The sequence below is a fragment of the Canis lupus genome, chromosome 25, assembly GCF_011100685.1.
Source record: "Canis lupus familiaris isolate Mischka breed German Shepherd chromosome 25, alternate assembly UU_Cfam_GSD_1.0, whole genome shotgun sequence".
Classification (NCBI taxonomy): Eukaryota; Metazoa; Chordata; class Mammalia; order Carnivora; family Canidae; genus Canis; species Canis lupus.
Window position 1 is genome coordinate 9,027,003 of NC_049246.1, and position 27,052 is coordinate 9,054,054.

A 27,052-nucleotide genomic window follows, 5' to 3' on the forward strand; every position below is an offset into this window, starting at 1 on the left:
GAAGGAGCGGACCCGGAGCGGGAGCCGGAGCCCGGGCGGAGGCGGAGGCGGAGGCGGATCGCGAGCCGGCCATGTCGGTGGTGGGGCTGGACGTGGGCTCGCAGAGCTGCTACATTGCGGTGGCCCGGGCCGGGGGCATCGAGACCATCGCCAACGAGTTCAGCGACCGGTGCACCCCGTAAGTGGAGCCTGCGGGGGCGCTGGGAGAGGTTCTGGAGTGAGGGGGAAGGCCGGCGGCGGCGGCGGCCGGGGGAGCGTGCGGGGCGGCTGCGGAGCGCGGGGCGGCACGGAGGGCGGTGGGGGGGGGGCGGCGCGCCCCTCGGGAGGTGCGGGTGCGGGCGCGGGTGCGGGCGCTCGCCCCGGAGGAGCGGCGGGGGCTTGCGGTCGGGCTGCGAGCGGGAGTGGGGTGGGGGGGTCTTGGCGGTTCCCGGGGTCGCCGCCTCGGCGCGGGGCTGCGGGCGAGCCCGCGACTTGGCTCCTTTTCTTGGCAAGCCTCGGTTGGCTCTTTCCGCGGCCGCCCCCGTTTCCCCACGCGGCTTCTCTGAGCTCGCGGGGCCGCCCCCAGCTTGTCCCCCTCCCTCCGAGCACATCTTTGCGCACCGCAGATGCGGGGCTGCTGAGTTTTTTCTTCCGCATTGTGAATCTCGAAATGAACGGAAGCTTCCAGAGCCTCTGTGCTGCTGCTTCCCAGCGAGCAGGCGGATTGTTGTTAGCGACCACGGAATCCCTCCTTTCATTGATGCCTCGGCCTGCGCACTCTTGGTTGCTAACGCTGTCAGCCTTAGTGCCTGGGCTCATTTGTGAAGATGGAAACGTCCTTTTGCTCATTTTATGAGAGCCATCCTAAATCGTGTTCTACTTTGTTAATTTTGCACAGTTTAAATAAAGGAGGTAAAATGAAAATTGCACACTTTGCGCTAGAACTCGGAGAGGAGTGTTGTCACTAAATTAAATGTTATATTCTACAGCGGCATGGGGTGGACAGAGAGAACATTTTATTAAAGCAACTTTTTCGAGGGGCTTGTTTTCTGGAGATAATACATGCAAACAGATCTGCGTGTACATTGATGAAAATAATTGCTTACTTCTCCGGAAAATTAATATAGATGTCTATATTTAAATGCCTTAAACCCAAGATAAAAAACGTAGAATGAGAGAGTAAGCCTAAAGGTAAAATGACTGTATTTATGTCACTATTTGAGTACAGATGGCCATTTATGAAAGTGCATGGAAAATAAGCAAATATTTGACAACGAGTAGCATTGGAAAGACTTATTCTGTGATTTTACCTATTTGCAAATTTACAGTCTGTTCTTTGGCTGTGTAAAGGGCTCTATAATTGTAGTGTAGTAGGAAAGACAGTATGTCAGGCTTTTGTGCTTAGGTACAGTTTATATCTTTGTTCTCTTTGATCCAATAAAAGGAAGAAAAGCTGTTCACATGAGAGTAGGAAAAAATTGGGTATGTAGCTGTAGTGACCACTGTGAAACTAAAGACGACAGATATGTCTATAAAAGGTAAACAGAGGCAGCCATTGGAATTCCTTTTAATCTTTTGATATAATAGATGTTCACTTATTTGCTTTGGCTACTATTAATTTCAGTGTGGAAAATGAGTTAAGTCATTCTGCAAGTGAATAGTTATTCTGAGCCTGGAATGATTCACTGTTTTTGGAAGGTTCTGGCCTTTGCTTGAACACTTCTCTGGCTTTTAGGATGCTATTTAGCACCTGCTCAGATAATTTAGGTCTAGGGTATCTCCCTTTATTAGCAGATTTGAAGTTGATTTAGTCTCATGTTTAATATCCTCAGCATATTCCCATTTTGTTCATCACTCCTCCCTGCTTTCTGATTTAAAACCTAATTTGCTTACCTTCTCCTGATAGGACTGTGTGCTCTGTGGTACCATTCCATTTCCATTGCAGAGAAGCCTGTCTCACAGAAGTCATTTTTCATCTTTTCAAGGCTGACTTAATGTAACTAATTATTCACTGCTTTCCCTCAACTCCGCTCTGCTGTGGTACTTGTTCTGCATCATTTTTACTTGGCTTCCTTAAGTAAAGTCTTCCATAGAGGCCCGGCCCTCTCTTGTGCTTTTAGACTCTAGAAACATCACTTGGGCACACTTCTTTGGGTTTATATAAACCTTTTGATCCTAAAGAGGCTGATGGTGTTATCAAGACAGCAGTGGGTTTGACAGTGACACTTAGATTTATGTGGAGTTGCCAACCAAAAAGTGGAATTGTAACATATGTTTTGTTGATTATGTGTCCAAGGACAGGTTAATAATATCTTTTATTCAGAGTATTTTCAGAGTTGGTGTCCACTTCCTAATAATTGGGGACCTGGAGAATTATACTAGTATATGAAGTATTTGCAAATGCCCCCTGAACCATGAGCAGAGTTCTTGGGTAAGATGGCCACCTGGATTGGCAATGAAGTGGACTTCCACTGAGTATCTGACCAAAGCTTTAGAGTTCAAAATTGTGCTATAGTTGTGCTGCCCTCCTCCTCAATGGATGAAGTTTCTATTTTGTCAGTTTAAAGGTATCCATGTCTATGCCTTTTAACGTTTTTAAGACATTGTGGTTTGTATATCTTCTAGATCAGTGATTTCATTTGGATCAAAAAACAGAACAATTGGAGTTGCAGCCAAAAATCAGGTATGTTCTTTAAGAGAATTTCAACGTAAAATCTCAAAGGCATACAAAAGTATGAAATAGCATGGCTTATTGGAGTTTTAGAAATGTAATGCAAGTATTTATGAGCCCTTAGATAGATATTTTTCCTTCTGTTCCCTTCCTCTTCCTAAGATCTGCCTTAACTTCCTAATCTGCCAACATTAATTTTTAGTAATTTTACTACCTTCTAGTTTATTTGATTTTTAAAAATTATAAGTAAGGCCCTTGAAGTTCTTTCATATGGATTTTTTTATGATACACCTTTAAGAGTTAAAGATTCCTTCTAGAAGTTCTATATTTAAAAACATTTTCAGGTTACTTAATAATTAGGGTAAGACTGGAAGAACTTTCTATATAGACCTTTGCTATTTTGGGGGGTTATCTGTTAGATACACTTGAAATGTACAAATGTGAAGTAAGTATGAAGTACACATGAGATTTTGAAGTCTTAAAGAGAAATAAGTATCTCCTTCATATTTTATATTTAGTGCGTATTGAAATGACAGTATTTTAGATCTATTAGGCTTTAAAATAGGCTACTAAAATTAATTTCACCTGCTACTTAACATGACTAGAAAATTTATGTATGCTCATGTTATAAATGGTGGACCCTTACGGTTGGGGAGGAAAAAATAAAAGTTAAAAGAGCACGAAGTATGAAATCTCTTCTGAGAGGCTTTTGAAAAGAGCCTGAAAAAATTATTTTAGATACAGAAAATAGTATTGCTGAAGCAGAAACAAAACTCTAAATCCTGGAATGCTATAATAAGGCTAGTTGGGAGAGATACAAGATAAATAAAAAAGGAAGGAAAGAAAGATAGCTATGAACGCTCAAAATGACATATTCAAAAGGATAGAGACACATTAGTGAAGTAACTCTTCCTAAATATGGCCATTTAGAATATTGATAACCAGACCTAAAATTCTCTTGCATTTTTTTGTAGTTATATGAGGAGAGTCAGTTGAGGCTCAGATCTGGTCTATAGGTTACTAGATACACTTCAAGTCAGTTTCAGAATTCCAGGGAATTTTAGTGTATAAATATGCTTCAATTCCATGTTATTTGGAAAACTAGCACTGCCAACTTGTGGTCTCCCTTTAAAAGAAGTGGACCAGAGGAAACAGTAAATACTAAATTGTTTTGGTATTTTCGTTACTTAAGAAGTCTCAGCTTTTAATCTTTGAATTATTTCTGTATTTTAAATAAAGTTCCCATTGCTGACTTCTGCGAGTAAAATATCCTATGAAGTATGGGTCTTTTCATTCCAAAGCCTAATCATAAAAAATATGCAGTTGAAGGCATTCACTTAGAAACTTCTTGAATTTTCCTTGCCTCTTTTGCTTTTTGGTATAGATAATTAACATTCCCAATTATTATCCCAATCTATGTATTTTATTACACAAAATGTTTATCTTGACCAATTGGCAATTTATTAGGCTGTTAACAATTACCTTTTTGGGGGCACCTGGATGGCTCAGTAGTTGAGTGTCTGCCTTTGGCTCAGGTCGTGATTCCAGGGTCCTGGGATCAAGTTCCACATCAGGCTCCTGGCAGAGAGCCTGCTTCTCCCTCTGCCTATGTCTCTGCCTCTTTTTGTGTCTCTCATGAATAAAGAAGATCTTTATTCACACACACACAATTAACTTTTTAAAAAAAAAGTAATTTGACTTGTAGTGCTTCTAGATCTCCTTATTCATTTATACATTGGGTATAAAACTTATAAGCTTAGTGGGGGGAAAGGCTGAAATAAACGGATGCAGTTGATTTGTTCAGGGCTTTAGTGCTAGTTTCCCCATCTTAGATTTTATCTTGCAGATTTTTAAAAAGTCTGGTGACAGTATCGCCTCCTGTTCCCTCTCACTGCCTACCTTCTGGCATTTCCCAGGGTTGTGAAGAAAGTTATTTATATTCTTAATGGTTTGAGTTGTACAGTTGACTTTTTATAAAATTGTAATTGCTGATGTTCAAATTAGAAAAAAAATGAAAGTTCTAATTTCTTTTGCAGCAAATCACTCATGCAAACAATACAGTGTCTAACTTCAAAAGATTTCATGGCCGAGCATTCAATGACCCCTTCATTCAAAAGGAGAAGGAGAACTTAAGTTACGATTTGGTTCCAATGAAAAATGGTGGAGTTGGAATAAAGGTAATATAACCGAGCAACCTTAGAATACTTAATAGGCAATGGAATTCACCTATAGAAAAAACGCTTAATTCTTAATAAATATTTAACTCAATTTCTTAATTAGGTGAGGGTTTTTTTTTTTTTTGTCCAGTTCTTGTAAACTGTAGGTGTATGTTCTAATGTCTGAAAATTATTCAAGTGGCATATACTGCTGTAACTTAATTTGTGTCATAACTTTTATAACTGTTAAAATTTAGGTCACCTTAGTGGTGGTTAAAAAAAAATCTCAGTTGTGTTGTTTTATCAAACTAAAGTCTATTCCATGACAGCCCATTTGTGGTTGTTTGGAGAGCAGTAGTGTAATGCAACCAGAAATCTGTTTTTAAACTTGCAGAAGGATATACACAAAATAGTATTTGTCATAGTGATTCATTTCTTCAGTTAGAGCGGAAATTTACTGATTTCTATAATGTTTTGACTAGTACTTTGGATGGAGGAATAATCTACCCTAGCTTTTCTTTTGCTCCTTTGCATTTTCAGAGAGAAGTTTATTGTTTTTTGTTTTTTGGGGGTTCTTTTGGTTTCCCTTTTCTTTTTTCTTTTTAAACCACTGCAACAATAAAGATTTTCTGGAACAGGATATGTAATAACATTTGGAAGTTAGTATTAGCATGTAGCTTTAAGTACTATAATGTTTTATATGTTTTCTTTCCTCAATATAGGTAATGTACATGGATGAAGAACATCTCTTTAGTGTGGAGCAGATCACAGCCATGCTGTTGACTAAATTAAAGGAAACTGCTGAAAACAACCTCAAGAAACCAGTAACAGATTGTGTTATTTCAGTAAGTAGAATTCAGCAAGGCAATGTGTTTTATTTTAATTTGCCTTTTTTGCTACTCTTAAGTATCAAATGTGTGAAACTGTTCTATTACTAGAGATCAAAATTCTACTGGACCATATTACCATAGTATTCAGGAGCATTTCAGAATGTTTGAGTGGTGTTTTTAGCCAGAAGTTGCAGAGGTTCTTGACTGGATGTGCTGCAAATCAGAATCTCCTGTGAGGCTCTTTGGAAAAAAAGACTTGATTGGTTGAATCAAGAGATGTTCTAATACAGTGAATTAACACATTGTTAGACAATTTGTATACTTAATGGGAGATTTTCAAAATTGAATCATCAGTTGAGAACAGGTTGATTAGGAGCTTTACAATGTCCCCTAACAGTAGTGACAAAACTTAAGGTTTTTAACACTGACAAGCCCATTACCCTCAATGAGCAGTTGGTAGGTTATCAAGGCGTATTTGAAATGGACAAAAGCCATCTTTTATTTGGACACTAAAAAGGCAGCTGTAAATTCTGTTCTCCCAGATGTCTGTGGTTACTCTTTGATCTGCTGTGATTATACCCTGGGCTAAGGCCGTCTGTGTTGGACTTAACCTACATCATGCATGGTCTTTGTATTCTAACATAGGCAGGGTGGCCTGCCCAGACCATTCAGAAGCTTTTACGGCAGTGTATCCTAGGATATGAAAGAATAGAGGCAGAGGCTTTAAAAATTTCTCCTATTGCCTGTGCAGGACAGAAGGTATTCTACTAATGGAATATCTGGCTGTCGTTTGGAAAAAATAATATATGGTAAAATTAAAGAATTATAAGTCAATGGTTCTTCCTTCCTTTTTTTGCTTTGTTTAAATAAGCAATATGGAAAACTGATGAAAGCAGTGTTCCTGATTTGAAAGGTGAGCAGAGACCCACTTCTGCTCTTGCCTCTTTCTGAAGCAGCTACAAATACTTTGGGGAAAAAAAATGAAAGCCACTATACTAAGTTTTCTCTTCGGTACTTTCTAGTTAAGTGATTCTGTGGCTGTATTGTTAGATGCTCCTCCTAAAGAGTGTCCTAGTTAAAGTGCTGTCCTAGAAAGTCATCAAAAGAATTAACCTAGCTGTAAGCACAAGTCAGCACCATAAGAAACTACATCCTATCCCTTGAGCTGTTTTTGCTCTTTTTCCTTTTAAGAATATCAACAGGCTTTGCCTAAAAATGTTTTTGTAATATTAACAGATCTACAGAATTAGAATGTACCCCACCATTTATTAATGCTTGAATGCAATAAATAGCAAAACTGTAGGGTAGTGGCATATGCTAGAATTAGCTCCATATTATCTTTAAGGTCCTGCAGTATTTATCTGTAGTTCAATTATATATTTGACATTAAATGTTGACTTAGCATTGTGATCTCCAGCTGTCAGAAATTTAAGATTAGCTTAGAAATGGTATTGCATACACTTAAAACTTTTTTTTTAATATTTTATTTATTCATGAGAGACAGAGAGAGAGAGAGAGAGGCAGAGGCAGAGACACAGGCAGAGGGAAAGCAGGCTCCATGCATGGAGCCTCATGTGGGACTCGATCCCGGGTCTCCAGGATCACGCCCTGGGCCAAAGGCGGCGCTAAACCGCTGGGCCACTGGGGGGCTGCCCCAAAAAACTTTTCTATTAGATAGAATTGGCAATATTAGCAAATACTCCTGATTAATTTTTATTTTGGGTTAAAATTTGGTTACAATAAAGATTACTTTAATAATACAATTAGGGGGCAATTTTTTTTTAAAGATTTTATTTATTTATTCATAGAGACAGAGAGAGAGAGAGGCAGAGACACAGGCAGAGGGAGAAGCAGGCATCATACAGAGAGCCTGACGTGGGACTCAATCCAGGGTCTCCAGGATAACGCCCTGGGCTGCAGGTGGCGCTAAACTGCTGCGTCACCGGGGCTGCCCAAGGGGGCAATTTTTTTTTATTCTTCTGAAAGTTAAGATGCTTTTACTGGAAACTAAGTCTGAAGTTCTAATGTTTTATGGCTTCACTAGGCACCTATTTAGATGGACTGTTGTTGATTTATTATAAGTCAGTGCTGTGAGAAATTTGCATATTCTAGACTAGTTAAAATTCTTTCCTTTCTTGTTCCCAGGTCCCCTCTTTCTTCACAGATGCTGAGAGGCGATCTGTATTAGATGCTGCACAAATAGTTGGCCTAAACTGCCTAAGACTTATGAATGACATGACAGCTGGTAAGGAAAATAAACTATATTTTTGTGTAGAAATGAATTATACTATCAAAATTAGAGTTAAGACACATCAGGTACCATCACCAAACACTTTTTCATGTATTTGTAGAAAACCTAGCCTATTAAAAAATACGGGTTAGATTTGAAAGTAAAGAATTCTAGCTTTTCCAATGCTTTTGTTTAATGAGAAACTGGCACTTTACCAGATGTGAGAATCTGTTTTCATTAAGAAATTCTTTTATGTATGTATTTTAATCCTTTAAATTACGTGTTTTGGATTTAGTTTTTTATTTCCTTACATGGTTTTTATACTTCAGTTTTCTCAAAACCTTAGAATTTGGGGTTTCACAACTGCCTTGACTATAAATATTAGTTAAGTTAAAAAAAATTTTCCCTCTTATATTTCCTGCATATATGCAGTTAGTCATTTGATCATTCATCTTCTGTCAAATATTGACTTAAACTGTATCATTTGCCAGGTATTGTGTACACAGATATAGTGGTAAGCAAAGCAATCACTGTTCCTCCTAGAGCCTTTACTGTTTTTTTATGATTATAGGTGAACAAAAAGTCAGTTACAATTTAGTGTATTCAGACAAAGCAAGTAAGACTTTTTTTCCGGTGTGTATCTAATATATATGTTTTTTAAAACTCCTAAAGCATCGATAAAGATGTGTTCTCAAGGTATATGTATCTAAAAATTCAGTGGTTTCAGAGTTTGGAAAAAGCTAACAGTCTCTTTAAGGTAGATCATTTATTTGCCTTGGATCTAAAAAGAAACTAATAGGAACTGCAGTTGCTGTAGCTTGTGTATTAAATTCTTAATTTTTTTGGATAAGCAGTCTCCTGGCAGGTTGTGGTTCAAATGTAAGTATTGTGTAATGAGCCTGCTACTGTTTGTGGTTACATTTCATTGTATTTGCACCTTGTACATTTTCTCTGTCACATCTCTTCATACATTGGAAAGTGATAGAGCATTGTTCTAAAATCAGAAAGGGAAAAAGTTATTGATGCCATGAAAATTAGTTCAAAGTCAGGTAAAAAAGGAATGTGTTCACCTTTAAGTGTTTGAAGTATAGTCAAGTTTTCTGCATGTATAATAATTTTGGTAATGATGAAATTCCTGAGAAAATGTGAGCCAAAGAATTGAAATAATTATTTTTTTGTAGTTGCTTTGAATTATGGAATTTATAAGCAGGATCTTCCAGGCCTGGATGAGAAACCTCGGATAGTGGTTTTTGTTGATATGGGACACTCCGCTTTTCAAGTGTCTGCCTGTGCCTTTAACAAGGGAAAATTGAAGGTAAGTTATAAACTGGAATTCAGTGACCAAAAGATATTAAATGTGTTGTATTTGTCATTACTTTAAGCGACTGAGCTTCTTGACTTTGTGGTTCTTGGTAATGAAGAGTTTTGGGTAATATCACCAAGGTATTATTCCTAAGGTTGCTGTCTATAAACATGATGTAATTATTTTAGCATATTTGTAAGTATACTTGCTTAAGAAAGAGCAGTTTTTTAAGATGGTCTTGTATGTAATCATTAAAAGTAAATCAGCGATTTAGCGTTTCATTTGGATTTGGTAGTAATAATTTCTCCTGACTTGGATTTCATGTTGTAATTTAGATAAAAGTTTTGATTCTATTAGTGTTTGAGTAGCAATATTTAAGATTCTAATTAAAAATATGATTGAAAATAACCAGATTATTTGTTGTTTTAACTAAATTAGGTACTGGGCACAGCTTTTGATCCTTTCTTAGGAGGAAAAAACTTTGATGCAAAATTAGTGGAACATTTTTGTACAGAATTTAAAACTAAGTACAAGTTAGATGCAAAATCTAAAATTCGAGCACTTCTTCGTCTGTATCAAGAGTGTGAAAAATTGAAAAAGCTAATGAGCTCTAACAGCACGGACCTACCACTGAATATCGAGTGCTTTATGAATGACAAAGATGTTTCAGGAAAGATGAACAGGTGCGTCTTGTATTCTGCTAGATTAAATAGAAGGAACTTCTTGCTGAAACTACAGCCCAGATGTTAATCTAGCTGTGGTGTTGAGTGTCATGGCCCACATTTCAAGATTGTATCTACACACTAGGACTGTTCACATCACTAGAAACTAGGGTCACTTCTGCAAAGGGGTGGTTTATTTATTTTTTTTAGGGCAGGGAGGGGCAGTGGGAGAGACAGAATCTCAAGTAGTCTCCTTGCCCAGCGCGGAGCCTGACATGGGACTTGATCCCACAATCCTGGGATCATGACCTGAGCCAAAATCAAGAGTTGGATGCTTAAACAACTGAGCCACTTAGGCGCCCCATGCAAAGAGGTTTTTAAAAAAGATCTTTGCTAACTGCCCTCATGTTGGAGTTTTTTGGTGTTTTTTTTTGTTTGTTTGTTTTTTTTGTATTTATCATCTCTTAGTATTTCTAGGCCAGTAATTGAATAATGGTTTCACAAAGTTTTTGGAGTAAAACAGCAATCTTAATATAAAAGTGATTTTTTTTTTCCCAGTAATACCAGTAGAACTAGTTTTCTCTCCCATTTCTTTTCTGTACCTGTTTTGTAGATGTGTATATTTTTTTAAAGTTACAAATTATAATACAGTTAAACTTGGCCCATGTGGAATCAAGGTTGTCTAAGGAAAAAAAAAAAAATTCACGGAGTTAATACTGTTTTAAAAATTTTTGGATAGGATAGGATACTGGTTTAAGATCATGTTTCTAAAGATTTATAGTGTTTGTCTTGTTTGCCAAGGGCACAATTTGAAGAACTCTGTGCGGACCTCCTGCAGAAGATAGAAGTTCCCCTTCACTCACTGATGGAACAAACTCAGCTCAAAGTTGAAGATGTGAGTGCTGTGGAGATAGTTGGAGGCACTACGCGAATTCCAGCTGTGAAAGAAAAAATTGCCAGATTCTTCGGAAAGGACATTAGCACAACACTCAATGCAGACGAAGCAGTAGCTAGAGGGTGTGCACTACAGGTACTGCTTTCTCGGCCCTTCTTTCTCTTGGGGCTAATTCTTTAAACCCATTTCTACTTTATTTCATTGTGGTGGGGTCATATAGTAAGCAAGGCCCTGTGTCTAGTTAGGTAACACAAGGGAGTTCACTTCTAAGCACATCCACATGGCTGTGGGGAAAAAAGGATCTTCAGATCTGGAGGATTGAGGAAATTTTTGAGTAATGGAAATTGGCAGCTGATGTTTCTTAAGGAACAGGCATGATTCTGAGGGGACACAGGAAACCATAAAGCACGAATTAGCTATGTGGTGGTGATAGTAGTTCCCAAGCGCAGAGAGGAGAATGAGAACTGCAACATGGTGTAATAAGGAAATGATTTAGGGCAAGATTTGCAGGGCTAAAAGTATTTGTTAACAAGTGATTCTAGAAAATAACTCCTCTTACTCCAAACTGATTGTAACTTCCTTATCAAGTAAGTGGGCCGCTCAGAGGTTTAAGTTTGTTCAGCAAAGCAAAAGCACCAAAACTGGAAGTTACTGGTAGGAAAATGACTACTTATATTTAGGATAATAATATAGTCACTAAGTAGTTTTAACTAAAGTTTCAAGGTAACTTCTTAAATTTTAATCTAGTTAGCACAGTTATTTTTAATACAAAACAGCAAGAGTCTTTGTACACAAAGATCTTTGGAAGGAGTATACTTAGTACTTTAAAAAAGGAAGACTATGTTGATGCTCATGACTGCTGATAAATCCACTGGATCCTTGGGATGCATCATGGAGTTTTCCTTTTTGCTTTTTCCTTGATAATGGAGTGTGCCTTTTTCTCTAATTCCCCAGAACATTGGAAATGTATGTCTATAGATGTAGGGCTATTTTGGCCTCTCTTTTGAAGGATCCTGTGCTAATCAGAGATTAACTTTTAGTTTAGTCGTGTAGTCAGTTTTATATGATTAATCTAAATCCATATGTCGATGGGTGTTATCCACCCCAGATTTGAATTTACCATTGCTTCCTTTATAAAATTACCTAAAAATACGAACATTTTGGGTTTTATCTTTTTTGACTTTCTTAAACATTTGAAAGGTGATGTGGGCAGAGCTGTTTGTGGATATATACAGAGATTCAAAAGCGATACAGCTTATGATTGAAATTGTTATCAGGGCATTTTTGGCAAGGCCAGTGATTTATTCCTAATCTCCTATGAAAGTTGCTATTAGTTAATAATTGTCCTAAGAGTCATTATATTATCTGCCTATATTTATTGATTGGCTTAGTACTTAGATATTAAAATCCTTTGTACTTAAAATGACTTCTACTGTAAGCAATTCTGAATTTGAGTTTAAACATACCATCCAATTTGAATTGAGTTTTTTATATTAAAAGGTGAATGTAGTTTTTCATAATCTTACAGTAATCCTTTTTCTTTTCTCCTCTTCTTTTTTTTTTTTTTTTTTTTTTTTTTTAAGTGTGCAATTCTTTCCCCAGCATTTAAAGTTAGAGAATTTTCCATCACAGATGCAGTTCCTTTTCCAATCTCTCTGGTGTGGAACCATGATTCAGAAGATACTGAAGGGTATGTAACTGAAGATAACTTTATTCAGATACTGTATTTTAATATGGAGAAGAAAAATTGACACAAATGGCTTTTGCAGTTGAGGGTCTGATTAATCTGTTTGGGATCTTTAACAACCAAACCTATCAATATCTCTCTCCTTTTGGTGTAAATAAATCGCGAAGTAGAATTGGTGAAGATTTCAGAGCATTTCTTCCATTTTGTGTAGCATAATAAGCTTAAGTGCTTGGAATACTGAATGCCTTTTTCTTTCCTCTAGGGTCCATGAAGTGTTTAGTCGAAACCATGCTGCTCCTTTCTCCAAAGTCCTCACTTTCTTGAGAAGGGGGCCTTTTGAGTTAGAAGCTTTCTATTCTGATCCTCAGGGAGTTCCATATCCCGAAGCAAAAATAGGTAAGTAAGTTTTGTGTGTTTACACTTTTAAAGACTTGGTGTGCCAATGTAAAATTTTTTCTCCTCAGTGATGTTGAATGGAACATAATTCCTTGTTAAAGGCATTGTCAGTTTAGAATAATGATGATGGAGAAATCTCTTCCTTTTATTCATGAATAAATTGGCCTGTAGAAATCAGCTTGCTTATAGTGCTGCTGTTTCTTCCATGTGTTTGTGTTTAGGGACAGACACATTAGTTTTTTTTTTTCTCTTCTGTTACAGTCTCTACTTAAAGGATTACCACTTATTTTTATTCTTTTTTTTTTTTTTTTTAAGATTTTATTTATTTGTTTGACAACATGCGCAGGGCGAAAGGGAAAGGGACAAACAGACTCCCAACTGAGCAGGGAGCCCAATGCAGGGCTTGATCCAGGACCCCGGGATCATGACCCGACCTGAAGGGAGATGCTTAACCAACTGAGCCACGCAGTCGCTCTCTATTTTTAATGTTAACCTTTCTTCTAGGTAGACTGTTACTTCCAGTTTAAAACTGTTGTGACGACTTCTCAAATGTACCTTTCTATTGTAATCCTTTTAAAGGTACATCTTTTTTGGTACATTTTTCTTTGAGAGGTTTGATAATATCCATTTGTTTTGACTCTTGGTAACTGAAAATTTATGGGAGATATCTTCCTAAGCGGCCATGTGTCTTTCCCAGGCTGAGGGTAAAATTTGCCAGTATTGCTACGTCTGTTGAGGACTCACCCTTGCCCCACACCTTTTCATAACAGTTATTTGAAGAAGTCTAACCTGACCAGTTATGTTTTCTTTCTTACTACTTAACACTAAAAATATTCTGATGCAGAAGAGTTTTTTGCTATTATGTTTGTAAACCATTTTTACGAATTTATTGCTAAGAAATTAGAGAAATTGTTGAATAGAGACTAAAATTTTAATAGGTTGGATTCTATGCATTAATTCTCCATCGTGCAAAGAATGAAATCCAAACTTTTCAGTATGACATTAAATCGATAGGTTATCACCAAAACTGAAAAGCTTGCACATACCTGAAGAATGATCTTACATCTCTCTCTCCTTTAACTCATCTTTGCTTGGAAACCCCACAGTAAATGCTGTTACTTTAAATGGGTCTTACAGTAATTATTTCCTGAGGGCCATTGATTTGATCATTACTGAATACCTATTCCAGCATCTTTCACTGACCTGGTAATTATATCTGCAACTTTCTGTGCTTGTGTAGACAGCACCTGAAATTTGAAGATGTCAAACCCCCATACATAGTGCTTTGCACATACTATGTTCCAAATACTTCATTTTGGTTTAGCAGCCTCTAGAATAACAAGACCATTGGAGATGATAGCTAACACCTACCACTTGGTTCTGTAGTTTTACGTGCTCACTGTAAATACTTACCAACTCTATCTACAGAAGCACACATAGGTTAAGTAACTTGCAGTAGATTACACAGCTAGGATTCTAGTCCAGAGACTCTGGGTCAGAGTCCATACTCTTAACTCCTACTCAGTAATGCTCTGGAGCTATTGTATTTTGCATAATTATTTCGGGTTTTGATAACAGGTTTTATCAAACCTCTCCTATTGAAGGCATAGGAAAATGTTTTGATTATTCAGTCAGAAAAACAGTATTCCCTAAAGACCCTGTAGGCTTAAAATGCATCTGGTGCTTGATATTGCCTGAGATCTCTGCCTTTTACTTGGTGTAACAGATTTTCATGTCTAGTTTGTGCTTACCCATCTGGAGAAATAGGGTAGGAGGATGCAAGGACTATTTATCATTAGTGTCTTACAGTATCTGTTAAATAAAAATCCCAAGAGTGCTTTACCTTTGAAGGTTTTCTGGCACATTAAGAATAATTCCAGGCATTGAAGTATACCATACAACTAAGTTTATTTTATGTTTGTTGTTTATGTCTTAATTCAATTGGTAGAGAAAATGGGAGGATTTGGGAATAGCCGTACTTTCAACTGTATTTCTTGGCCTTTGTCTTCTTTACAGACATTTAGATTCACTTCAAAAATTGTCAATTTCTTTTTGTTCCAGGCCGTTTCATAGTTCAGAATGTTTCTGCTCAGAAAGATGGAGAAAAATCTAGAGTGAAAGTCAAAGTGCGAGTCAATACACATGGCATTTTCACCATCTCTACAGCGTCTATGGTGGAGAAAATCCCAACTGAGGAGAATGAAGTGTCTTCTGTTGAAGGAGACATGGAGTGTCCAAATCCGAGACCAGCAGAAAACTTGGACACTGATGTAAGTTTTTGTATAAGCCTTTGAGTTTGAATATATATTTGACTTAACTCCAGAGGAAAAGAATTAGGGAAGGGTTCTCAAAAATGTTTTCCTTAATTTTATTTAGAATTTTGGGGAATGATGATAGCAGTTGCTAGATGGTGATAATGTATAGCCCAGAATTTGGTGAATTCTGCTTAAATTCTGTATAGCTTAATTTGAACAGGCACATTATATAATAAGACTGTAATAATTGATTACAAAATAATAAAGTGTCTCTGAATTTTTTTTATGGCATTGACCACATACTGAGAAAGCAGTGTTGACTGATTAAGAAAAAAAGAAAAAGACTTAAAAAACAAATTCGGTGAAATATATACCAAATATTAAAGCTGATTCATAAAAAACTATTGCAAAATTGACTTTAGTATTTTAAGACTTTTTTTTTAATTTACATGATTTGTTATATTGTGAGAGGGAAGGGAGATGTATTGTGAGAGGGAAGGGAGAGAATTATCTGCATGGAATATAGAAAGTTACCATTTATATGTTTCCAGTTAGCATGAGTGCAGAAGAATTTAAAGAAACTTTGAAATAAATTAGCTCTTAGAGTTTACTTCTGGATAATAATCAGAAGTAGCTTAAACGAAGAGGCAAGTGGAACAGTGTTCTGGTTGAATATGATTAAGTGTGGTATCCTGTGGTCAGACAATCCCTAATTATCATTTTTAGAACATTTCAGGAACATTAATATCTGAGCCTTAGTTGTGTTCTCATTTTTAAAAATTTCAAAATAATGTATTGAATGATCAGTGCCTTGTACTTTTCCATTTGGCTACAGACACCATTATTCTAATGCCTGTTGTATCAATCTCTTAGTATCTTTTGGATCTGTTTACATCATGAGTGCCTTGTTTCAGTATACTCAGTACCTGCCTTAGAATCTTGAAGCTCTGAAAGAAAAATTTGAGAGACTTCAGGGTGGGCAGAAAGTAGGTAACTTAGAATGTTTTGGGCTTCTCCCAAAGATGAGAAGACTATAGCAAGCACTGATTTATTGGGGATTGAGGTCTACTAACATGTTGTAGCGCATATTCTTTATCCTGAGTTCTTCTGAGTTGGAAGTAGCTGGATCACAAAAAGAAGGTGAGAAAAGAGAGGAGTCTTGGGTATCTATCTGTAAGCTGAAATGATGAGTCCCTGAACTACTGATAGCTGGTTCCTTTATGCAACTGTTCAGTTCATTGAAATGGCAGTAAGTCGAGCTGCTGATGGTTGCTGGTGAACTTAAGTTTTGGAATCTTGTTTCTGGGAGAGAGGCCTGGAGTTAACCTCTTTCTTCTGCTTTTGAGAGTTAATAGCTGTGTAAAGTGAGGTGAAAGTTTCTTAAAGGAGAGTTCTTCATTGTCATCACATCAAAATGCCTACTGCTTGGTTATTTAACAATATTAACTGCTATCACTCAAAGAATTTCTTACAGGTTTAAGATTCATAAGGAGTTTTCAAATATTTTGTGTTTATTTTGCTTTTATCCAGTATCTGTTCTCCTCCACCTACTAAGATTTCAGAAATTGAGTGTACTGTCTTTGGTGCCCTATAACCTTTTAAATTTATATAAGTACACCTGCTTTCTACATCCTTTGTGCCTGGGCTTTCATTTCAGAAAAATATCCAGCAAGACAACAGTGAAGCTGGAACACAGCCCCAGGTACAAACTGATGGTCAACAAACCTCACAGTCTCCCCCTTCACCTGAACTTACCTCAGAAGAAAACAAAATCCCAGATGCTGACAAAGTGAGTGACTCTTCTAGTTCATTCCTTTAGACAATGTTGCAACATGTGATCATTAATGATATCATTAAATCTGCAGTTTCAAGAGCAAGCACCAAGTTACCTTATTCTGTATAGGGTTTTTCTTCTAATTTTTTACATGTTTTTCAATTAAAACGAGTTAGAGGTGCTCAAACTCAACTAAGAGAATTGAATATCCTGCTTTAGACATGAAAGCTTCTCTTGATTAACTGCCACTTCAAGCACCAGGAGGCAAATGCATATTATTTCTTGTCTTCTCTAATGCTAGAGGTACCTGCATGTAAGGGACAGAAATCGATACATCCCTCTGCTGTGTGATGAGTTTTCACTTGAATTAGTCTGATGATAAATACATGGGCTATAGGAGTCTAGTAAACTTTTTCTCCTGTCAAATCACCTGTCAAATTTAAGTTAATGATGATGGTCTGCTGTTAACCAGATTGTACCTCAAAGTCCTTTTTCTTTGCCAGGCTTCCACAGTATGTATTGGAAGCTAAATTCAATATTTGTGCTTTGTCCCTTGAAAAACAACAGCTTCTAATCAGACTTTTAAAATTCATAGTCAGATACTGGAAAGTTCCTATTGTTACTCCAGATCATTCCGTGCTTTGCAGAACTTCACTCTTTGTACAGGTTGCTTGTTAAATTACTAGCCTTTCATTAGTGGTTTGTATTTCTCTTACCTTTAAATGAATTACAGACTTGTTCATTGGCAAATATACATTTTACACTTGGTAAAGTTTCCAGTTTTTACCATGCCCTGACTGGTCCTGTGGGGATCCTCCTATGAGCTTTAGTTCCTGACTCTGAAAGCTGCCTTTCTGTCCTCCACAATGATGGTGGTAGAGCAGCATTGCTTTCTTTGCCACAACAGCTTAATGTCCCATCCCTCCCCTTCACTTAGTGTTGAGTATTAACTGACTTGTGCTGGTAGTCTCAGTGCCTGTCTGGAACATGCCATTGGGTACTATCTAATGTTCTTAGTTGTAAGTGGGACCGCTGGCGTCAGGCCTTTTGGAACGTTCTCACACACTCCTTTGGAGGGTTCTTTATCCATGCCTTGTTGAGTGCCATTTTGTAATAATTTTGGTTTAGTCAGTAGTTGGTCTAATGTTGTACCGTCAGAGTCTTATGCTGACTTTAACTGCCACATGTGTACTGTCATCCATTTGTTTATCAAATATCCGTCGTATGCCTGTGTTTTGCGAGGTATAGGTGTCCTCTAATTCATTTTCTTTGTGGTCTGTGCCCCCAGAGCATACACAGTATATTGATGGGTTCTCAGGTGCTCTAGGGTGAAGAAGACTTGGGGACTGCTGCTGATTGACTAGATCCTTGCTGGTGAGACAACTGGCTACACTTCTGAGACCTGTGACTTACAGGAATACTGAACTAGAAGTCTGAGAAAAAGGAGTTCTAGTCCCACATCTGTCTTTGTCATTTTAGGCAAGCCACTGAACCGCTTTCAAGTTCCAGTTTCTTCTATGAATTGCTTAGAGTTCTAACAACCTTTTAACTTGCCAGAATTAACCAGTGGTGGTGCTCATTATAATGATGAGTCCCTCCTGCTTGACCAGTTCAGCCAGTCAGGGTGTATGTTTTATTCCCTCGGTTATTTTCTGATCTGTTCTGCAGCTGAGTTAGTTTCCTAAATTGTGGTCTTTGTCCTCTCAGCTGGTAGGAACCTGTAGAAATGGGAAATACATAGAAAAGTCTTGGAAAATTAAAGGCCATAGGAGATACTTACTTCTTTAGCCCTGTATTTATGTATTTTGAAAAATCTGCAGTAAACCATTAGAATTTGCTGCATTTCATTTTCTGTTTTAAGGCTCTTTTATCTCTTTTTACCTCCCAGAATTGCTTGTGAAAAGGGGTATGACTGCAAGGCAGATAGCGGGAATAAGGATATTTATATGTATACATATGTATATGTATGTATATACATATATATATGTATGTATGTGTGTGTATATACAATCCCCAAATTCAGGAGGAAACTTCAGAATGCACTCATCAGTGTAGTGCTAATTGTAATTGAAGCAGGTATAATACTGGGATATAGGGACTCAGGACTGTATCACAGGAATAGAATTGATTCTAATATGCTTAGCATTGGTCACAGTCTATCTTAGTTACTGTTAGATTCTAGACTGGTATTTAAAGATGTGATAATTTAATAATAGTTTTGGCTTTTTTGGAGTCCTGGACATTGCTTATGGGGCTTAAAAATTAAGGACCTATAAAGAAAAGTGTTAGCAGGAGAGATTAAATTTAAGTGTAACATGCAAAGAGAAAAATATCCTGGTGAATTCTTGAGGAAAAATATGACCTATTTCACTTGTAATTGCAGGCCGGCTTAAAAGGAGTGGGTGGCAATTAGATGATCTGCACTCTTCTAACTTAGGATTTTAGGGGCTTTATTTTTGCCTAAGTCATTAGTAAGTATGATAGGGAGATTTTGCTGTTGTTTTCAAGGATTATTTAAGAATTTTCCTTTTTTTTTTTGTTTTGTTTTTTTTTTTACTCCTTTTCTAAGGCAAATGAAAAGAAAGTTGACCAGCCTCCAGAAGCTAAAAAGCCCAAAATAAAGGTGGTGAATGTTGAGCTGCCTATTGAAGCCAACTTGGTCTGGCAGTTAGGAAAAGACCTCCTTAACATGTATATTGAGACAGAGGTAAGTACTTCAGGTAAATATTTTCCATTCTGGAATCTGTTAAGTAGTTTGGCCCTGTTACCCATATTTGTAATAGAGAAATAGCTGTACTTACTTCTTTCTCATACCCCAAGTTTTATACAGTTTTAGGAATAAGATGAATCCAAAACCAGTGGTCCTTTAATTTTTTTTAACAAGTTTTAATCACATTTTTGCATCCTACGAGAGAGATGTATACCATAGATCATTCTGTGTGATAGATAATTGATAGCCCAAGTTCTTGGAAGAAATTGGATGCCAGGATGTCCTAGCACAGGGCACAATACAGTTGGTATCTCAGGCCACACTAAATATTTCTGTTAAAATACATTGTACCTCTCTGTAGTCTAGAGTATGTGAAATAATTTGAGATTTGCTTTTGTTGTTTTGTTTTGTTTTAGTGAGATGGCAACGTGTTTCAAAATTTAATAATCATACCTCGTTAATATTTCATAAATAAGTAAATAAATTTACTTCTAGTCCTTGATTTCAAATATGGTTCCAGCATCCTATGATCATTATATATTGGCCAATATTAATCCCAATATGAGACAACCATAGAATGATCTAAAAGAAAATTAAAACGAATTGGGTTTTTTCCTTCTTGGTTTAAACCTGAGATGCAAAAGTTATGTAATTTATTATATAACTTTAAAAAAATTAAAACCCACTATGTGTATTTAGTAAATGAAGAACTTTGTAAGATTTGTTATAAGTTTCATGAGTTGTAAAAGTGTAAACACTTTTTTTTTTTTTTTTGATATAATTGTTGATTTACACTAGAGTCTAGTTAACGTTTAGTTACAATAGAAGATTAAGGCTGGAATTAACCTTTTCTGTTTTCTGACAGGGTAAGATGATAATGCAGGATAAATTGGAAAAGGAAAGGAACGATGCTAAAAATGCAGTGGAGGAATATGTGTATGAGTTCAGGGACAAGCTGTGTGGACCATATGAAAAATTTATATCTGAGCAGGTATGTGTGGAGCTCTGTTCTTATTTTTTTTTTTTTTTCTTTTTAAATTTTATTTATTTATTTACGATAGTCACAGAGAGAGAGAGAGAGAGAGGCAGAGACACAGGCAGAGAGAGAAGCAGGCTCCATGCACCGGGAGCCCGACGTGGGACTCGATCCCGGGTCTCCAGGATCGCGCCCTGAGCCAAAGGCAGGCGCCAAACCGCTGCGCCACCCAGGGATCCCAGCTCTGTTCTTATTTAGATAATCTCATAAAGTGTTTCACATCAAATTTGACATGTATGTTTCTACTAGATTATCTAATGAGCTTTCTGAGAACAGAAAACTTGAAACAGAGATTGTATAAACAGAGTCCTGAAGAGAGGCTAATTAGTGAGGTGTGGTTTTACTCTAACTCGTCCCAATGACTTTAGTTTTTACCATCCAGAAAGAACCTATCAAACATTTATTCAGAGTCATAACACTACAGGTATGGGGGCTAGAAGGAGAAAAAGAGAAAATCCTTGGTTTTAAACACCTCAGACCTTTTGTTTCTATTTTTTTGTTATGACTCTGGTTCCCTTGGTTGGTCATGGTCATTATTTTATCCCATAAGACTTATTCCTCCAGTCATTCCAAAGTTGATCGGGCACATTATTCCCTTTAGGCCTTTTCTAAGCTCCCACAGTCCTTGTGTGGCTCTGAGTAAATCCCAAAAGCACAACTGTGAAAATGGGGCTTGGAAAACAATTGGCAGGTAGAAATTTGGGATGGTTTTGGGATTAACTCTGGAGTTAAAAGAATTTTGAAACTTAAGGGTCAATTTTAGTTCTAGGATCCTTGGGCTACCTTGTAATACATGTTAGTTTTGGGCTCTGCCCTGACATTTCCTGGATTTCTTATAATCGGGATTCTGAAGGAGAGATGACCCAAAGCAGGATAGGCCTCCTAAGGATAGAGTAGAAATACGTTATGGGAGTTAGTTCGGGATGATTTTTTTTCAGTGATGGAATTGTCAACTTGTCTCTTTCCTTTCCAGTATTGGATAGTTGTGGGAGTGATTAGAAAGTTACTTAAGACCTAATTGCTTTGGAGAGCAAGATCGTTGCCCTTCCATAACCCTCCCCCCCCCCATTCCAATGTACAGATTGTCCTAGAGTGGACTTCTGAGATATTATTGTTAAGTCAGTAAGCGGAATTACTGTTAATCCATCATGTAAAAAATATGGAGCTACTAGTGTTCATTGCTCCTTGATCCTTTTCCATAAAGAGAATCCAGCTAATCAGAGTGCCTTCTGAGAAATAAGATTGGTGACTTCGTTTTTAACACATCTAGGATGACTCTGTTTTGTTATGAAAACTTTCAAAGTACACTTAACCACTGATACACTGACTCTCACATTACATATACAGGATCACCAAAATTTTTTGAGACTGCTTACAGAGACAGAAAACTGGCTTTATGAAGAAGGAGAGGACCAAGCTAAACAAGCCTATGTGGACAAGTTGGAAGAATTAATGGTAGGCCCTTCTCTCCCCCTAGAAAGCACTGTGTTTTAGACTACAGACTTTGGAAATGCAGTTAAACAAATGTTAAGTTATTACATTTTGTTTTAGAAAATTGGCACTCCAGTTAAAGTTCGGTTTCAAGAAGCTGAGGAACGACCAACAGTGTTTGAAGAATTGGGACAGAGGCTGCAGCACTATGCCAAGATCGCAGCAGACTTCCGAAATAATGTAAGTCTTGTATGTTGTAAGTTACCTTAGGTTTTAATAAGCTAATAGTAAGTTGAGGAACCTTTACTGTGAACACATCTTCTTAAATAAGAAATTTCGTATTTCAGACCAGAGGTAGATTTGAACTTCATGGAAAATTGGGCCAGGTTAGAGGTTACTGTTAAATACTTATCTTTTTTTAAAAAAAATATTTTATTTATTTGAGAGCATGAGTGCGGGTAGGGCCAGAGGGAGAGAGAGAAGCAGACTTCCTGCTGAGCAGGGAGCTAAATGCGGGGCTTGATCCCAGGACCCTGAGATCATGACCTGACGCAAAGGCAGATGCTTAACCAACTGAGCTACCCAGGCACCCCACTGTACGTAATTAAGTCTACAGAATGACCATGCCTTTTTCCATTCAGGATGAGAAATACAATCATATTGATGAGTCTGAGATGAAAAAGGTGGAGAAGTCTGTTAATGAAGTGATGGAATGGATGAATAATATCATGAATGCTCAGGCTAAAAAGAGTCTTGATCAGGATCCAGTTGTACGTGCTCAGGAAATTAAAGCAAAAATAAAGGTAGGCATTACTGTCTAATGTTTACTGCTGTGTATTCTTCGGGACTCAAGTTGCAATCATGTGAACTTTGTTTTTAGGATTTCATTTATTCATTCATGAGAGAGACAGAAAGAGGCAGAGACACAGGCAAAGGGAGAAGCAGGCTCCCTGTGGGGAGCCTGATATGGGACTCGATCCCAGGACCTCGGAATCATGCTCAACCACTGAGCCACCCAGGCATCCTGCAATCATGTGAACCTTAAATAAGCTCTTTCTTTGATCAATCTTTTACCTCCTCCTGATTGAGACCAGATTTCTGAGTTCATCATTGATACTACAAAATATTGAAGACCTTATATGCTTTTCTTAAATTTCCATTGCTTCATTATTCATTCAAAAACATATTTGTTGAGCCCCTACCACATTGTTCTCAGGTTAATTTTAGACAAAGTCAGTCCTTGCCCCTGTAGCAGTCATCTGGTTCGAGGAAGGCTTGTCAGCAACAAGTATGAGAGGAAGTGTATCAGATGGTGTCACATGCTGAAGACAAAAATAAAGTAGTCAAAAGGATTAGGAGATTCTGGGCACTGGAGGAGGACTCAGAATGGTATTTTATCAAGAAAGGCCTTGCTAAGTGTGTGAGGCTCTGAAGAAAGTTGAGTAGAAAACCAAAGAATGCTTTCCATCTGGAAAAATGTTCAAACACAGTGAGAGTTGTGAGCCTTTTGTTTTGTTTTTAGATTTTACTTACATATTTTAGAGATAGCGAGCAAGCATGCATGCTAGTTGGGGGGAGGGAGGGAGAGGGAGAGAGTATCCCAGGAGTCGTGCAGACATGGGGCTCGGTTCCGGGACCCTGAGATCATGACGTTGGCTGAAATCCAAGACCCCGAAGCTCAACCCATGGAGGGAGCCACCCAGGTGCCTCCAAGAATCGTGAGCCTTTGAAGTCAGAGGGCTATAAGCTTGAATCCCTGTTCTTCACTCACTAGCTTTCTTGATCTTGAGGTTGAGTTACCCAACCTCTCTTGAACCATCTTTCCTCTTGCATAGGTGGGGATAATAATTTCTACCTTTCAATATTGTTGTGAGGTTTAAATGAAGTAATAACATTTGAGTTAACACTTTTAGTACTTTGCAGGTTCCTGACTCATCATAGAAAAATATTCAGTGCTCTTTTCTCTTTTGATCAGAATTCAAGCCATAGTTTTGGGCAAGTGTAATGGGAAAATTGAATTCCTTGAGACGTGTATAATTGGGATTGGTAGAAAAATAACAGTTCAGGTGTGTTAGGAAAGTAATTGAAAATGACTAGATGGATCAGAGTTAACCTATTTACTGGTTTTCTTTTCCTTTGGTTAGGAGTTGAATAACACTTGTGAACCCGTCGTAACACAACCCAAGCCAAAAATTGAATCGCCCAAACTGGAAAGAACTCCAAATGGCCCAAATATTGATAAAAAGGAAGAAGATTTAGAAGGCAAAGAAAATTTTGGTGCCGAGCCTCCACATCAGAATGGGGAATGTTACCCTAATGAGAAGAGTTCCATTAATATGGACTTGGACTAGATAATATTATGTTGGCTTAGTCCTTCAATGAATAAAATATTTTTGCCATAGTATGTGATTCTACATAACATACTGAGACTATTTATATTTTCTTTTTTTAAGGATGTTTAGAAATTTTGTGTATTATATGGAAAGAGAAAAAAGCTTAAGTCTGTAGTCTTTATGATCCTAAAAGGGAAAATTGCCTTGGTAACTTTCAGATTCCTGTGGAATTGTGAATTCATACTAAGCTTCTGTGCAGTATTACCATTTGCATCACTAAGGATGAAATTGACTTTTGTCTTTTGGAGAAACTAAAACTGTACTGCTTGTTCAAGAAGGCTGTGATTAAAATCTTGAGGCATTTGTTCCTGCCAAGGTAGTTTTCTTGCATTTTGCTCTCCATTTCAGCATGTGTGTGGGTGTGGATGTTTATAAACAAGACTAAGTCTGACTTCATAAGGGCTTTCTAATATTAATTCTGAAAAATAGAATACAACTTTTTGCTTTGATATTAAAAATCAATGAGTAAAGCAAAAGCTAGTGAAATGTGTTAGCATGCAGAACAAAAACTTTCAACTATATCTCTTGTTATACAGTACATTGTCATGTGGAGGTGTAAATTGGAAGAAATGTTGATTCTGTTTGTAACTGATATTGTGAAGCCTTTTATGAGCTTTAAAATAAAGTTCATCTTATGGTGTTATTTCTAAACGGTTTTGTCACTAACTCCAAAATGGAATCGGGGGAGGGGAAGGTGTATAAATTGTAGCAGAAATGAAGTTATTTAGTATGAAAATTTGATTCTCCTTTTTTGCTGTTCTTACATGTGCTTTCTCCTGATAGAAAAGTAGCATATATTTATTACGGTAAATTTTTTTAAAATATAAAGTTGAATATAGCCCTAGCACGGGGCAGGGGGAGGGGAACATTAACTTCTTGCATATCCTTCAAACCTTGTCTTAATAATGGGGAAGTGTTGGGACAGGTATGCGTGTTACATGGTTGTGTAGGCTGTTTTTTAAAACTGTATAACCAAGGAAAGAAGTGAATATAGTCAGGTGTTGTAACTGCACTGCTTTCCTGAGTCCCAATATAAAGACATACAAATATTTTAACCAGTCCCAGTGTTGGTGGAGAGAAGGTTTTTGTTATCTGAGGCTGCAATGGATCCTATCTGCTTATTTTCTAAGGACAAGAAGGGTTGGCTTGCTGGGGAAGACATGCATGCTTAGGTTAGATACAGTCCTCAAATACCCCAGGCACTCCAGTTACTCAAATTTTAAAGCCCATACTCCAAAAATGGCCACTAAGTACTAAGTAATCTGTTTTTGTGAATGTGATGTGTACTTTAGCATTGTAAGTGTTCCTATTTGCAGTTCATAAATATCTTATTGATAATGTTTGAATGTTGATCTTCTAGAAAATGTTCTTAGTAACACTCTTAACCATTTGCCGATACTTCACACATTTTCCCAATTTGTAATTTCTTTGCACCTTTCTTAACCATAAAGAGTCTGTCTCTTGTGGTTTTTCTTATTTCTTAGTGCATATTAATATATACTCATTGGGTATGTGGCCCCCCATTGAGACATGAAGATAGGTTAGTGATCTGTGTACTATTGGGAAGGCCATAAAAAATGAAAGATTTTTAAAAATATGAATGGGAGAACTTTTTCTTCCACCCCAGAAAAGTACCTGGTGATGATAAAGGAACTATCATCTGGCCTAAGTTGTTGTAATTAAAGGTTAGAAATTTTCTGTAGTATCACTTTTCTGTAAAATCTTTTATAAAATGACCTCAGGATTGCGTTTTTGGATGTGGGGGAAAACCACAATGTCAACGTTGACTACTTTGTGATATGTATTAACAATTGTGTGAGCCTGCATTAGATGTATCTAGTAATCACCTAGAATCCTCAGGACATGGACTAGTTTGGGTAAGTGCTCTTTTTAACAAAGCGTTGAATTTTATATTTAATTTTCACTTAAATTGTAACTTCATGACAATTATTTTTAAAAATGTCTACTCTCTAGAGAACATAGGTACTAACCTCTTTGACACTGGTGGTAACAACTTACTAGATAGGCCCAAGGCAAGAAAAACGAAAGCAAAAATAAACTCTTGGGACTTCATTAAGCTAAATAGCTTCTGTACAGCAAGGAAACAAATGAAAAGGCAACCTTTGGAATGGGAGAAGATATTTGCAAATAACCTATCTGATGAGAGGTTAGTATCCAAAGTATATAAAGAATTTAAAAAACTGAACACCCAAACAATCCAGTTGTTAAATGGGCAGAAGACATAGACATTTTCCCAAAGAAGATTTAAAAAAAAAAAGACACATGAGAAGATGCTCAACATCACATCATCAGGGAAATCTAAAAACTACAATGAGATACACCTATCAGGATGGAAAATTAACACAGGAAACGTGTTGGCGAGGATGCAAAGAAAGGGGAACCCTCTTGGACTGTTGGGAACATAAACTGGTGCAGCCACTCTGAAAAAGAGTATGGAGTTTCCTCAAAAGGTTAAAAATAGAACTACCCTATGATCCAGCAATCACACTACTAGGTATTTACCCATAGAATACAAAAATACTGATTTGAAGAGAGATAAACACCCTGATGTTTATAGCAACATTATCAGCAATAACCAAACTATGGAGAGACCCAAGTGTCCATCAACTGATGGACCAATAAA

General features: G+C 37.2%; 1 protein-coding gene and 1 long non-coding RNA gene across 3 annotated transcripts in view; one reads left to right on the top strand and one right to left on the bottom strand.

Moving 5' to 3' along the window:
• On the top strand, window positions 1-25,059 carry HSPH1 (heat shock protein family H (Hsp110) member 1). Of its 2 annotated transcripts, XM_038573339.1 has the most exons (18): window positions 4-178; window positions 2,605-2,662; window positions 4,687-4,827; window positions 5,529-5,651; window positions 7,782-7,881; window positions 9,048-9,181; window positions 9,608-9,852; window positions 10,633-10,861; window positions 12,310-12,416; window positions 12,676-12,809; window positions 14,871-15,079; window positions 16,722-16,853; window positions 19,408-19,545; window positions 20,414-20,539; window positions 21,932-22,039; window positions 22,136-22,255; window positions 22,657-22,818; window positions 24,160-25,059. In XM_038573339.1, the coding sequence occupies exons 1-18, from the start codon at window positions 72-74 to the stop codon at window positions 24,364-24,366; spliced, it is 2,580 nt and encodes an 859-aa protein (XP_038429267.1). In that variant the 5' UTR covers window positions 4-71; the 3' UTR covers window positions 24,367-25,059. The 2 variants fall into 2 exon arrangements, with proteins under 2 accessions (XP_038429268.1, XP_038429267.1); XM_038573340.1 differs by lacking the exon at window positions 16,722-16,853 and having other exon boundaries at window positions 1-178.
• LOC119865902 overlaps window positions 14,699-27,052 on the bottom strand; it is a 21,846-nt gene continuing 9,492 nt past the window's right edge. The window contains exon 2 of the long non-coding RNA XR_005378391.1: window positions 14,699-18,556. This is a non-coding gene — a long non-coding RNA (uncharacterized LOC119865902). The remainder of the gene's footprint in view (window positions 18,557-27,052) is intronic.